This window comes from Oryctolagus cuniculus, chromosome 15 (assembly GCF_964237555.1).
Source record: "Oryctolagus cuniculus chromosome 15, mOryCun1.1, whole genome shotgun sequence".
Lineage (NCBI taxonomy): Eukaryota > Metazoa > Chordata > Mammalia > Lagomorpha > Leporidae > Oryctolagus > Oryctolagus cuniculus.
Window position 1 is genome coordinate 52,742,983 of NC_091446.1, and position 15,171 is coordinate 52,758,153.

General features: G+C 42.4%; 1 protein-coding gene across 8 annotated transcripts in view; it reads right to left on the minus strand.

Moving 5' to 3' along the window:
* Nucleotides 1-14,962, minus strand: part of ANK3 (ankyrin 3) — a 353,783-nt gene extending 338,821 nt beyond the window's left edge. For all 8 annotated transcript variants that reach the window (XM_070057690.1, XM_051823304.2, XM_051823298.2 and 5 more), the window contains exon 1: nt 14,269-14,962. In XM_070057690.1, the coding sequence (XP_069913791.1) occupies nt 14,269-14,382 (114 nt within the window). In that variant the 5' untranslated portion in view covers nt 14,383-14,962. The remainder of the gene's footprint in view (nt 1-14,268) is intronic.
* Between the last annotated feature and the right edge of the window lie 209 nt (nt 14,963-15,171).

Consider the following 15,171-nt stretch of genomic DNA (forward strand, 5'->3'; position numbering starts at 1 on the left):
TTCAAATGGACATGCATTCAATAGTATACTCTTATGTTCATATTATATTTCTAGTGGGGAAAATGAGGTTATAAAATAAGAGGTACCACTCTTATCTGCATTTATTTCTTGAGAAATGGGAGAGAAAAGCAAGAGAAGGTACAGAAGATATTGAACATACATGTGCACAGAAAATTCCCTCCCCCCACAAAAAATAGATTTCAGTCAGTAACAATCATGTTTCTCTGCGTGATCCTTGCCTCCGTGTATTTAATGTTGTTTCCACAGTGGACTTCTCTGACTTATATGGTGAGAAAAAAGAAAAAGAACACAAACAGTGTTCCAGCATATTACAAGTAATCAAGTAGGGGAGAAGAAGTGGCACAACAGGCCTGAAATACCGTCGAAAGTACTTATAGAAGCCTTCTTTGATTTGACAGTTGATGTTTAGCAAGAAAACTTGTCTGTTGTTGGTTTGCTAATCTCTCCCTAATTGTCCCTGGGAAACTGCACATCAGAGACAGGCCCCAACACACTCATGTGTCACTAGAACTGAAGTTTCCATCAAGTGACTTTCACTCTGGGGTCAATAGCTGATCCCAGCAGGAGACTTTAAGGGGAATTCACAGCTAAACCCAACAAGGGTACCCAGGAAAAGAAAAGGACTGGCAGGCCCAACACCTGCGTTGGGGTGTAGATGTTGCTAAGGGAGCTGTCCTGGTGACTTGGGGAAAAGCAGGACACTTCTCTAAGACTTGGACCCCCACCCCATGTTCAGGGTCATCCTTAGCCATGTTTCTCATAACAGAAACTTAGCTCTGGTTTTAACGTCCTTTTAGGAATACAGAGTCCTCTTTCTCAACAAAACACCTGGGCATCCTCATCATGGACTTGCATGTACACCCCAGCTCCTAATTCACTTCAGCAAATTTGTTTCCCACATTTTGGCTGACAAGTCTCACTAAATATGCTTAGCAGAAAACAAACTCTCCTTTCCGTCGTGAGCACCAGGGAAAGGGGCCAAGAGAGGGGGAAGGAGGAGGAATGGCCATTTGTTGAATCACTGCCTTGTGCTGCTCACTGCACATCAATTTAGTTCCGAGTTCACAGCATCTCGGCAGCCGGTGTTACTGTGGAGGAGGGCAGAGGGTCACGGAGGTGAAGCAACAGACTTCAGACTCCACGAGAAGAAGCAACAGTGTCAAGATTCAAACCCAGGCCTTCTGAGTCTATGGCCCAGGCCCAGGCCCAGGCCCTTGGCCCTCATTCCATACAGCCTCCAAACATCAATATTCCTATTGTTTCAGAAATCACTAGCAGCAGCACTTCCAAAAAACAGGCCGGATTAAGCTCAATGCACAGGCACTACCCAGAGTGTATTAATAATTTAGGTTCCGCTACAGCTGACATGTAGCTCGGAGAAAGCAGGGCGGAGCCGGGAATGCCAACCGAACACGAGCACTCCCCTTATGTTCATCTTATCCCACGGAAAAGCCACTGCAACACATTATGTAAAGTCCAATCACAACTGGCCACGGAAGACGAGGCTCTTCCACAGAGAGCTCAGAGCAAGACCAAGGTGTGGATGCACACGGACAGTAGCCAGAGCAAGCCACGCTGTCTTAGCCACATGCCACAAAGGTGGAAAACCAAGTCCAAGGCCCGCATTGGCCACGTGGAACAGTCAGCACGGGAAACTCTTAAATTTTAAATGTATTCCTGATCACCCTCTGAGATCCAGTTTCAGCTAAGCCAATGCACGTTCAAAACCCTTTGAAATGTACCACAGCCTGGAATTGAGGGTCATTAGGTTCACTAACTCTATGCTAATGAAGACAAGTGCATGTGTGAATTTCATGTGCCTGGCTTCCCAGTATTAATATATTAATTCTATTTGGAATAAATGCAGATGGAATAAATGTGCATAATGAAATCATTTATTTTTAGGGAGCAAAGAACGACTCCAGCTGAAGAGGCAGAGTAAAGCAGGGATCGTTAACAATGGCCATGCTTCAAAGGAAAGAAATTAATTACGTTCAGCGTTTTTCAACATCAACATGGTTGTATTCCTGCTACTTAAAGGCAAGCAAATGTGTTTTGGGTGTTGACAGAGCTAAGCAAAGCTACGCATCACGTTACTGAAGGCGGGCACAGAGCCAGTGCACACCCAGGGCCAGCCGGACTTTCGAGAACAGGGCAGGAAGCGCAGATGGCACGGGGACTCGGTGACCAGAAGCCAGGCCACTTCCAGCACGTCCTGTCTGCTGCACCTCAGCCAGCCAGGCAGCAGAGGTACGTGTCTCTGGGATCAGGAGACTGGACGTTCAAGGATTTACTCACAGGAAACAAAACACACTCTTCAAGGTTATGGTTTGGACAAACAGCACTGCCCTAGACCATTATGAATACAGAGCGTCAATGTCAATCACCATCGTTTAGGACCTGATGCAAAACTTCTCTGGGCTTTCCAACAACACTCAACAGCCCCATGGAACATTCGAAGCTGAAGTCATGCACCATTTACAAAGCACCTTTTAGCTAGTGTTTACTACATAAAACAAATGAACAGTAACATTGGTGATGGAGAGGCATTAACATGATATAAAATGGATTCAAACACAGATTAATGAAAATTGAGAGGAAATGCCTCCAAACCTAAGACTCTTACACAAGTGAATCACCTGCAAACAGAATACTAAAATGGAAGAGGAAAGGTTTAAGAGTCTCAGAGCTGTGGGTTCAAATTCTGTCTCCACTTTTTCCTGACAGTTACTGATCAATTTCTAAGTCTTATTGTCCTTAGCAGCCAAACGAGAATAATGCCACCTCAGAGTTCATTATTAGCAGTGACAATACCCTTTGGTAGCTGCCAGTTTTTCTGTTTTTTACTGAAAACTGAACCTAACTCTTGCTCACAGGTTTCCTATCAATTCAAACTGAGGCTTGCTAGCAAAGCCTATTTTTGAATAATCAATTTTTTTTTGCCAAATTCCTTCCCTTAAGTGTTTCTATTTCCTTAACTTTTTATTCATTTTCATATTGTTAAGGGGAGAGAGATTACTTCATAAAGGCCTAGGAGATATTTTCTGTCCTGATAATAGAAATCTGGCAAAGCTCATGGTGACTCAATTCCAACAGTCTGTCTTTGTCACCAGCTGAGGCTGCTTTTTCATGTTGGTGTTAGTTTCTTACCCTTCTACAAATTCCATTTTAATTTCTAATCTAAGCTCTGAAAATTAGTCTGCTTTGAGGTTTTAGGCTATTTAAAGTCCGCTTCTTCTGCAGTTTTCTCATAAAAATGATAACCACGCAACCAAACGCACTGGCAAACACATGGGAATTAGATTAAAAAAAAAAAAACCAGCTGAGACAAAATGATTTTGCCACCTATCTACAAAAATGCAACCATTTTCAGGCTGATGTTGTAGTGCAGTGGGCTGAACTTCCTCATGTAGCACCAGCATCCCACATGGGTACTGGTTTGAGTCCCAGCTGCTCTGCTTCTGATCCAGCTCCCTGCCAATGTGCCTGTGAAAGCAGCAGCAGATGGCCCAAGTCCTTAGGCCCCTGCCACCCATGTAGGAGACCTGGTGGAGTTGCTGGCTCCTGGCTTTGGCCTGGACTAGCCCTGGTCATTTGGGAAATGAACCAGTGGAAGATATCCCTGTGTGTGTAACTTTGTCTTTCAATAAATAAATAACAATACAAACATTTTGGGGATTTCTTATTTTCACATTTCTTTATTTTACCACTAATGAGTATGGGTCTATTAAGGTACAATGCATTTCTAGTCAATGTGTGAAATCAAAGTGATTTGAATTTAAGCCTAGTTATACATTAGTCTCCAACCCCTCCTCTATACTATTGTTCTGGGGGAAAGAGAAATCCCAACTTGGATTCTATCAAGAGGACATTTCATGGTTCCGGAAAGAGTCATCTCCTGGAGCCCAGTGTTCTGTGAAAACGGCGCCCCCAGCGGTGACGTGGAGGCAGTTTCCAAAAGGGAAGTAGTAGAGAGTGCACAAGGCAGGGAATCTGATAGGCAAGTTGCAGAAACTTGCAGAGTATTAGTCCCCTAATCCAGAAGACAGGGTAATAATACCCATGTCAAGAGGATTCAATACACTCATCCACTTTAAGTAACCAATACAGTGCCTGACCCTACTGTAGTTCCTCATGAATTGTAGCTCAGTACATTGGAACAGGTAAATTCTGCTCCATTTACTGTTGGGTGCCTCACTGCACTGTCCTTCTTTGAATAAAAAAAATAAATAAATAAAATAAAAAAAAAAAACCATGGTGTCTATGACGCAAACATGGAAAGCGAGTTGGCCAGGTCTAAGCTCGGTCTTTCTGTTTGGCTGAAATCAGAGAAATCAAAGCAGCAATTACAGATGAGGACCAGTTGGGTCGAGTGCAGGGTAATTTGCTGTGTGCCAGCGAAAACTATGGAGGCCCTGGCAAGTGGCAATCAGAGAAAGTAGGAAGAAGGGGATGTATTGATCAAGGAGGACAGCCATGGGCACTGGGGGTTCAGAAAGAAGACCTAAGAAGTGAGATTATTCATACCACCCTCAGTCCCCAATGACTCTGAAACGTCTATCCTGGCTATTCCATACAGAGGGAGTGATAAGCTGGTAGATAAGGAAATATGTATATATACATATATACACACACACATATATATCATATCTTACAGATACATCGTGCAGTAACATTTTGTTTCTTCTCACTAGTCATGCCATACAAACTATACACTTAGGGTTTTTTCCTCTTAGGCCAAGTAGATTTTTCCTCTATAAACATTTTAACGTTTATGCTGGAATCTCCAAAACAAAATGCATTTGTTGAGAGAGTCATGGGACACGTCCTCTCTGTGTGCATAGGGTTCTTAAGCTTTCTCTAGTATTTACCCAGGCGATCATTTAACCACTGAAAGAAGCTGATTAAAAATAGTGTTAATGAATGGAAAATGTAGCTGACATCTGAGTCTTTGGGAGTATTTCTCAAAATGACAGATTTAATTCCCTAAAGGCTGTGGAAAAGTTTGTACAGAGCTGGACTTTGGCACTCACAAGGTAGTTTGAGGATGGTGACCTATTACTACAATTTCATTCACCAAATCAATACAGCAAATAATTTCCTGAGTGCTTATGTGGAGTAAAAGTTGACAAAAGGATTGCCTCACTTTCTCAGCTCTTCCCCCTCCTTTTGGCTGCCGTCATTCAATTACATTCAGGAGCTCCTACTATTCAAGTGGGAAGCTGGGAACCTTTGCTAAGTACTCCCTTTATGCCAGGAACCAGGCGAAATGTGTTTACAGTATCTCTACTAAAAAATTAATATCCCCATTTGATCAATATGGAAACTGAGGTTCGGAGAAATGTAGTTCAAGGCCACACAGATAATCAGTAGCAGCTTCAAAACGAACTCATGTCAAGCCCCAAACTTGTTCTTTCAAGCAGGATGGAGTTTACACCTAGATCCTTCTTCCTGCATTCCTTTCCTTATTGCTTAAAATTTTTTAAGCCCCTAATAAACAAAATTTACCATTTGTTCATACCTTCTTCACTGTATAGGATTCTTAAAAATTATAATTAAGATAAAATAATATTGCTCATATAATTGCAGATACAAGGTTTTTCAAGGTGCTTACATGTAGAGCACAAATGTTTCGGCTTCTGACTTTCAGTACCTAGAGGATCTTGAACTTCCAACCCTCCTATGCTTTGTTCTCTTTCTCATACTTCCCCATGCAGTTCCTACATCCTCCTTCTGTGATGATGGTACTGGTTGACTTCTTTTCTGCTCAAAGTCAAGCCACAGACTTGGCAGATACGAATAGTAGTCTGTGTCCTACCCATTCTAATGGGATTCCTCTAAGTTAAACAGAACCAAGGATATGACCCTTGTTAGTCAGAAAATCTCCTATGACTGAGAAATAATTTTCCAGAACTAACTAAATTTAAGTCTATATATTTTGTAAGTAGCTCCTTTGACAATGATGCATTACCCTATTTCTTGATGCCCCTTTGGGTTCATGGTGGCTAATGTTGAATGATGGGATAAGTAACAGAAAAAAAATATGACCTTTATGTAAAGTATTCTGGCTTGATCTCTATTGCTTTGCTCTTATTTCTTTGACTTTTAATTTATATCAATTTGGGCAAAGCCACAGCAGATTGCTTATTTTGAAATGTTACCTTTCCATACAAACACTTCTTTAGAGTAAAATTTAGATTATGTAACTGATAGTACAACATTATACTTAGACATTCATCTTCAAATTTAACCTATCCATCAACCAAGAATTTCTTTTTCAGTGACTGGCTTCCATTTCAAAATTATTTTAAATATAGAAGTACATTGACTTAAGTATAAATGCTTAACACAATATTTAGATTTTTGCAATTTCATTTAAAAGCTAATTTATGAAAATTCTAGTTATTACATAATTTAACTACTAACATGTCAAAAGTGAAAGGAGTGGCATTTAGCCTAGCGGTTGAGACACTTGCATCCCATATCACAGTGCCAAGATTTGATAGATCCAGTTCCTGACTCCAGCTTCCTGCTAATGCAGACCCTCAGAGGCAGCAATGAGGCTTAAGTAATTTGGTTCCTGCTAGCCATATTCAAGACCGGATTCAGTTCCCAGATCCTGGCTTTGGCCCCTGGCTATTGTAGTTATTTAGGGAACAAACCAGTGGACATGAGCACTCTGTTTCAAAAAAAAAAAGTGATCACTTTTCTCTAAATGTGAGAATGCACCATGGATGTCCACTCACAAGAACTTTCCTTAAGGAACCTCTTCTGTAGAGGGACTTAGAACCACAGAGACCCCGTTTCCAATCCCAAGTATTTCTGTGATGTGAGGCAAGTTGCATAACAAACTCGAGCAGCGATGATGCCTCTGTACCTGTGGATAACACTATGTCATCACAGTGTTGATAGAAATTTATATAAGGTGAATGCGAAAAATACCCAGAACATAGAGCATCAACCAAAAACATGTGTTTTATCTTTTGTCATTCACCCCTTTTGTGTAGAGTCATACATGAAGAGTGCAAATGACCACAGGAATATGGCCTGATAGGTTCCTTCCTTTATATTACCGGTCCCTAGCACAGGGCCAGGTACAGGTAAGCACACAATAGATTCTATGCATACCTGTGAGTAAAATGTGATATGATTAACATATATCTTTCTAATAATCTACCTAGAAAAACAAACACTTCCAAACCCTCTGCTTTTTCTCCAAGGAAGTATATGAAAAGTTAACATTTTTCTATACTGAGAGTCAGTAAAATAAAACACACACACACAAGTAATATATCATCTTGCCAAAGGAAAATTAAGACAGAAAATATTATGGGTCTGAAGAGTAAAAAGAAACAGTTTTTCAACAACCAGAGTATGGAAGTGACAAAGCTAATAAAAATGTTAAGGCAATAAATTCAAACATTAATAAATATATAATTTATATCTAACATGATCTTGAACTGGTCACAACTGTAATTGCTTAAAATCAAGGAAGCGTTATTTTTTGTATTGAACAGATGTATTTATGTGTAGGGGGTGTACCATGATAGTGACAGAGAACAGAGACACCCAATTTGATTGATTGAATTGTTTCTCTGCTCTTAAATACCATGGAACACGAAAGGACCAAGGCTTACAACCTTTCCTACGAGTGACATTAGCCTTCTACCAATCCTTTTCCGAATGGCTAAGAGTGAGGACAGGGTGGCATTCAGATTTGCCCTGAAGGAACTTACCTGCTGAACTTGAGGGAGTTGACTTTTGACCTCATTCCTCAAGGCTCAGGATGAAAATAATCTGTTGATTCTTCTGGTCATTCTCAAGAGCAACAGCAACAACTAAGCCTATGTTGCTCTTGTTTCTTGGCAAGCACTTGTCTAGTATCAATTCAGGGAAATCTTATTACGACGGCATGATGAAGCACATACTCTAATTACACTGACTTTGCAGGTGAGGAAAGTAAGGCACACAGAGGCTAAGTCACTTCTCCCAAATCACACAGCTCGTAGTGCAGTACCCCAGTCCCTGTCCTCAGATCATCTCACTTTATGCTCTCAGTCATTGCACAGCACTGCCTCTCACCTACCCCACTCCCACCCATCTGCCTGCCCACCAGGCACCACTTTGATTATTAGAGATAGTTAGGGCACCATCTCTGGTCTCAAGGAGTTGGAGGCCTCCTGGGCGAGATGGACGTGTAAATATATACTGCAGAATGTCAAGTATGCGGACAAGACAGACCAGGCTCCCTAAAGGCCCAGAGTCTACATACTCAGTGGAGCAGGGAACTGAGTAGGTTCCCTTTATCTCATATTGTATCCTGCTAAAGTCCAGCTGTTGCAGTGCAGAACCTCACCCTACCTGGCTTCTTAAATCATGGGTTCCATAGGTATCCAGGTGACTAGGCCTTGAGGAAACTCCTAAAATGCCACAAAGCACTAAGCTTCCATAGCAAGAAGTAATGCTATATTTCATGTCTGCTGAGATCTGCCTCCAACACTTCCATTGCTTTAATCCTAAAGGAGACTGCTAGAATTTCATTACAATAAAGCCAATGGTTAAAAATAGATCCAAAGTCCCCTGACCAAGTTTAAGTCTAGGTTCACCATTTACTAGGTATACAACCTCAGGCAAGTTATTTCTCTTAAGCCTTGGTTTTATCTATGAAAACTAATACTTGACTCATAGGGAAATTGTAAGAAGAAAATTTCAAAAAGAATAACCCATGGGAATCCCTCTGTACACTGCCTGACACACAGCAAGCCCCTTACACACTGTTGTGTCATCATTATACCAGGGTGTCTTTGAGGATTTGAAGTCCTGGTGGTGCTAGTTTTCATTTGTATTATCCAGAGTTAAGAGAGAACTGAAGAGGGTGAGAGGGAGAGAGAGGCAGAGAGGGAGGGAGGGAGACAGGGATGGAGGCAAGCAGAGAGGAGAGAGGTAGGGAGGGAGGGACACAGAGAGGGAGGGACAGAGAGGGATGGAGGCAAGCAGAGAGGGAGAAAGGCAGAGAGGGAGGGAGGCAGAGAGAAAGAGCAGGAGGGAGGGAGAGGGAGGGAGAGAGAGAGGGAGAGAAAGCCTTAAGGCAAAACATTAATATCTGTTGGAGAGGGCTGGAAAAGTGGACATACACCAACACTGGGTTAGTAAGAGATGTAAAGTCTGCTATTTAAGGTTTCAGATGGCTAGGGAATAGCTTATCTGAGAAGATTTGCTGAAACAAGCCAACTTTCACATGTCGTTATGGAAATATTAACGCCATACGCTATATAGAGAGAGTACAAGCTAGAGACTTAGGCTCCCCAAATTGGAATCTTGGCTCTACCACTACCGAGCGCGGGAACTCAGGGCAACCGGCTTAAAGGCTTGTATCTGTTTCCTCACCTGTAACATGGAGATGAAAAAAATACATTCTTGGGGGATTACACTGAAGATTCAATGAGCCTCCACTTACAAAACAATGCAAAAGCCGATCTTGAGCATAATAAGTGGTCAATAAATGTGCTGTGAGAAAAGAAATGAATCCAGGAAATTTAATTCCTCATCTTTCCCTTCAAGCCAGGAACTTGGCAGTTACCCTAGAATCCGATCTCTCTCTCCCATCCTACCTACCAACCATTGCCAAGTTCTACTGAGTCTTCCCTGCGGTATTTCTGTATGCTACACCCCCTCTCCACTGGCATTCTCCCCGCCCCGGTTCAGACTCTCAGTAGCTCCTGCCTGGATCGCCATGAGAAGCTGCCGACTGCTCTCCCGGCTGCTGTCCCCATCACCCATGCTTGAGGGACAGCTCCAGACCATGGCGTTAGGCACAGTTCCCTCTTCCTATCACCTCCACCATCGAAGTCCCTCCCCTCCTTGAGCAGGGTGGTTTCCAGATCCTGCACAATGGTCTTCATTTCTCTCTATTCCCTTGCCCATGTTTCCTGCCACGCACTCAAGCCCTCTTAGATCCAGGCTGTAAAATACTCTGCTTCCAACACACCCCACAGTCTCTCCTACTTCTACCACTTTGGGCATGGGGTTTTCCTGCCCTTCTTACTTCCCTGAGACCATTAGCTGAGCCCACATGAGTCAATTAGGGTCTTTCCATGGGCTCCTGTGGCTCCTTTCCCACATTTTATACAGGGTGACTAATAAGCTCGAACCCCTCCCCCGACATTGGCTCAGGCTACCCTGCTGCCACTATGCCTCCTTTAGCTTTGTCTCCAACATGTGAAGTAACGCCTCATCCACAGAAGACACTCAATAAATGTTTGCTGAATGAGTACACGAATGCAAGGATAACTACATAAATGTGACATCAATGATCAGAAAGGACATCAATGACAGAATTAGTTAGGTATCTAGCATTGTGTCAAGCACACATATGGAGAAGGAACGGCATGAGGTTTCTTTATAGATACAAATTTCCTTAGGTCACTTCAAAGTGTTTTTTTTTTTTTAAACAGGACATAGCAAATATATGCAGGCAGACATTCATACATTTAAAAAATAAATTAGGGTTCAATTTTCATATTCAATTTCCAAACATACTTGGAAAAGTTCATAGAAAATGGACTTAAAAGGTAAGTCTATCATGGTGTAAAAAAAAAAATCAAAACCCATGCACACAAGAGGTCTTCAAAAAAAAAATTCATGGAAAACACCTATTATGTAAAAGCACTGCAAGGATTTCAAAAAGTTTTTGCACCAAAATAAATTTACATTTCCATTTCCATTCTATTTTTCTGTGCAAGCTTTGAAGCGCCCTGGTTATTGTAGCTCACATTAGGGAGGTGCAAATTATGCAGGCACACAGGGCACCAGAAGCCAGTGCCAGTAAGGGAACAGCAGGACTGCACCGTGCACAAGAAGACTTCGTGACTTCAAACCCTTATAGGTTTCCAGTGCGGTGGGCCATTTACTGACCACCGGCTATGGAGCAGGGACCCTGCTGGGAACAGGGGACCAAAAGAGTAAGTTGCTAATCAGGGCAGGGACCCACTGCTAGTCCACCATGGGCACCATGTCTACCCTTGGCATGCTTCCCACCTGCTGCCCACCTAAGTGGCCCATCAGGAAAGGAGTGTGAAGGGGAAAAGAAAATGCAGCAGGAAGAGTCGTGGGGAACGATGGGTGAGGGATGTCTGTAAACACTCTCGTCAGCAACTTAACTGGATACGCATTAAACTAGATATTCATTGAAACCTTTTCCTCCCTTTAAGTCAGAAACACTGTTGAGCAAAGATCAGGGATTCTTCCACCTACATGCATTTCCTTTTTAAGAACTTGGAGAATTTCTTTTCTTTGACATTACTTAAGTTGCTATGTCAAGAATAAAACATATCTTTATCAAAATTCAACTAATTAGAAATTCCTAGAAATTTTCTACTTCATATTCAAAATAAACCAACTATATAACTCATTGGATTTTTTAAAAACCTGATGAAATGTGAATCCAATGTTAGGTCTATATGTGTGTTATGATTTGATTATAAGACTTAGTTAATATCCCGTACCATGTCATATAATCAAGAATGAATTATCTTGAGCTTGCTCAAGTCTGAATTGCAGAAATTCCATGAACCAAATTCTTTATTTTAGAAATTAGATATTTTTTAATCTGATAGTACATGACAGTACCTTAATGCTTCTTAAGCTTTTCTGTTTTCTGTAATGAGAAGATTCTAGAGGATATTTCTGCCGATGGATGAGAGAAACTACCCCCCTAACAATCTACTAAATACTTAAAAACACCTTTCCAAATTGACATGGGGTCTGCAGTATGGAATGACGTAGCCCATAGGTCTTCTTTTTTATTTGTATGTATCTCATAAATACAACATTAGGAACATAGTAATTCATCCCACCATACCCTCCCTCCCCCTCCCACTCTCCAACCCTTCCTCCTCCCTCTCTTGTTTAGTCTTAGGAAGAAAAAAAAAAAAAAAGAAAAAGAATTGAATAATAATAATAAAAAAAAACCTATGAGATCTGTTCCTCAACAGTCTAGACAAGGGCTGCTCTATGTTATTGCTTCTCGAAGGCGATTTTGCTTTTTTTCTCCCCTTCTTACCTTTTAGAAACTTAATTGTTAGGAAAAGGTAAGAAAAAAGAAGAGTTGAAGCAAGTCACTTTGTAGGGAATAAGGGTTATATATGCTATGCCACTGAACTAAATCTAGAGTAACTCTCCAAAATAATTTCATCTTAGCTTTGTACATTAAAAATAGTCCATGAAATATTTTCATTGTGAATAGTTTAGCTTCCATAATACTCTTGTATGCCACATCTTTGATGGGGATTATACCCATTATAGGGTGTTATATATTAACAAGTACAACTGCAATGAAAGCATTATCCATGCGCCACTTTTTGGATGTGCTCTGTGAATGTCCTGAGAACAAGACATTTAAATCCCCTTGCATATTTACAATAGTGATATTGTTATTTCTCCATGTTCCCTCCTGGTTGCTAAGAGATTTACATTGGACAGATTCTGTTATACTCATAACAGAGAAGTTTGGTTCACAAGGCATTTGCTGCGGCTCAGTGAGTCCAGAAACTCCTTTTGCCTCCCCGCTTCCCTATTTTGCTTCTAAGACAAGCAGGGGCCCAGGCACAAAGGCAGCAGCTCTGTCATGAAGCTGCTGCACATGAGCCTGGCTGGGCTAACAACTCTTCACACACAATTTGGACATCAATCATGACTCCATACCTTTATGCAGACATATGAACCTTTGCCTGTGTTTCTGAGAAGCCAGTTTCTCACAGAAGGGTGGGAAAGGGAGAGATAAGTGGAGAGGGGGCAATTGATAGTGACCTGCCCACTAAATAAACTGAATGCAATGAGGACGGAATCTAGCAAAAGATGACAATTTCATAGCAACACTGCTATCGAATGCTTTAAAATATGACTGCATACAATTTCTTGGCTTAAGTTTGTGCTTTAATGAAAACATATTCAAGAAGTTTATTTACCAGAACACAGAAGGTGGGGGAGCTATCCATATTTAAAAACTTGCAGCATAACACAATTGCAGCTCTCCAAATTCAGCCTGCTAAAGTCTGCTCTGGAACCAAAAGCAGAGAGGCTTCTCCTTATAGATCCTAACTCAGAAGGAAACGGCAAAGGTACCAAAAACTGTCATGATCACTCCGGGAGGAAGGTGCATGGGGCAAATCCAATCTGCATGTCATTTAGAGAGCACGTGCAGCGCTGGCCAGAGCAAACTGAGAATATCCTTCCCTTGGGAATTCTCACAAAGACACATCAAAATGCTTTATGACCTGTCTTCCACATTCAGATCACAGAGCTGTAGGCAATTTTTATTCACGGGCATGGAAGGAAAGTGCCTTGGAGCCTCACTCCCCGGTCAGCATCTGAGAGTCATATGTAAGGGTAAAGCCACCAATGGCTCAGAAAGTATTCTTCAGCTGGCATAAGGTACCACTGACCTAGAGTATTCCTCCTACCCCACCCCCTCACCACCACCGCATTGGGATATCAGAAGGGGAATCACGAGTGCCTAAGCTTTGATCTCAAGCAATCCAGTGTTGAAGGCTGCAGGTCCCAGCCATCTCACAGGAATTCCTGCATTTAGGAAAATCACTCTCACCCAGCAGGGGAAAAAAAAAAAAAACCCTCTGGGATTCTAGCTTTTTTTTTTTTAACCCCAAAAAGTTGTTTCTAGTAGCTTACTTCCATCGTACCATGAGGATAAAAGCACTTTATAGAAATAGGAAGCAAAAAAGAAAAGAGGAAGCTAAACGAGGCAGGAAATGACTTTACTGCTACGTCTTAAGGTCACAGATCTGCCTGAGCAACGTGCACATGTGACACAGTTCCAGCACAAAAGCTGCTTTTCCATGAGCCAGACCTCCAAGAAGTACAAAGGCCAGCTCTGCCGGCCTCAGCCTTGAACCCGAGACCCGGTGGTCCATTTAACCTTGACCGGGCTCTGGAGGAAAAAGTGCTCTGAACTCCTTCACAACACCTTTCTGTGTCATGGAGCCCGCCCCTGCCTCTGTAAAGCACAGCACACCTTCCGCAGAGCCCTGCATCGCCCGCCCCGCTGGAGAAACCCTTCCCTGGCCTTGCCCATCTCACGGCCAGGGTCTGCCAGAGGGTCCGCTCAGCTGTCCCTGATTTACACACCCAATTCACACCCCACACAGCATGGGGGGGGGAGGGCCTGAATGCACCCCACAGATGCCAGCAGGAGATTAAAACAAAAAGAATCCAGGCAAGACATACAGCTACCTTTTTCTTCCGATCCCGGGACCGTTTGCGGTGTTTCCTTTTCTTCTCGGTCTCTTCTTCGGCATTGATCTCTAAATCCCTGTTCTTCTTTAATTGTGAGGCTGCATGAGCCATACTGCACTTACAGCGATTCTCTCAAGCACGCAGGGCTTCCTGGTACAAGGTGATATCCTCAGGCACCTCTAATCAGGCGGACAGCAGCATTCCACTCACTGGAGAGGAGGCTCTGACTGAAGCAGGAAGACATTCAAAATGCAAAGATGCTGGCGAAGCTGAAGCTTTTAAAAACCAAAAGGACGGGGTCCAGACTTCATCCTCCACCTTCCTCTACCTGAACCCCTGCGGGAGAGTGCAGCCATCGTAATGCATTTACCGTAGTGAAGACAGCTGGGACCGAGGAAGCTCTATTATGGCTGGATCCCGAGCCACCAGCTGGAAGTGTCTAAGTGACTCCTCGGAAGGGGGACTGCTGCAAAGGATGCTTCTCCGAAGGGAGAAAATCAAGAGTCACCACACATACAGAAGCAAAAATCCAGCACTAATTCTGAAAACCTATTTTAGAATCCTTCGAAAAAAAGAAAGGGCTGCAATTTATGCATCGCCACCAGATCTGCACAGAGCATAATTTAACCCGTGGTAGAATGGAGCAGTTCCTACTTTAGTTCAACTGCTGAGGGTGACAAAACATATAAAATAAGATTTCAAAAAACACACTAGATTTTGCTATGAAGATCTTGACTGCATTATAGGGAAAACAATGCACGCATTGCCGGTCTCAACAGTGCGTCCTTTATGCTGAACGATCGGCCTAAATGCATTTTGTGGAGAGGACTACAGAAGGGCTTGTTGTCTTTTACAAACAACATGCTGATTACAACACATCATACAGAAAGACGTGAGCAT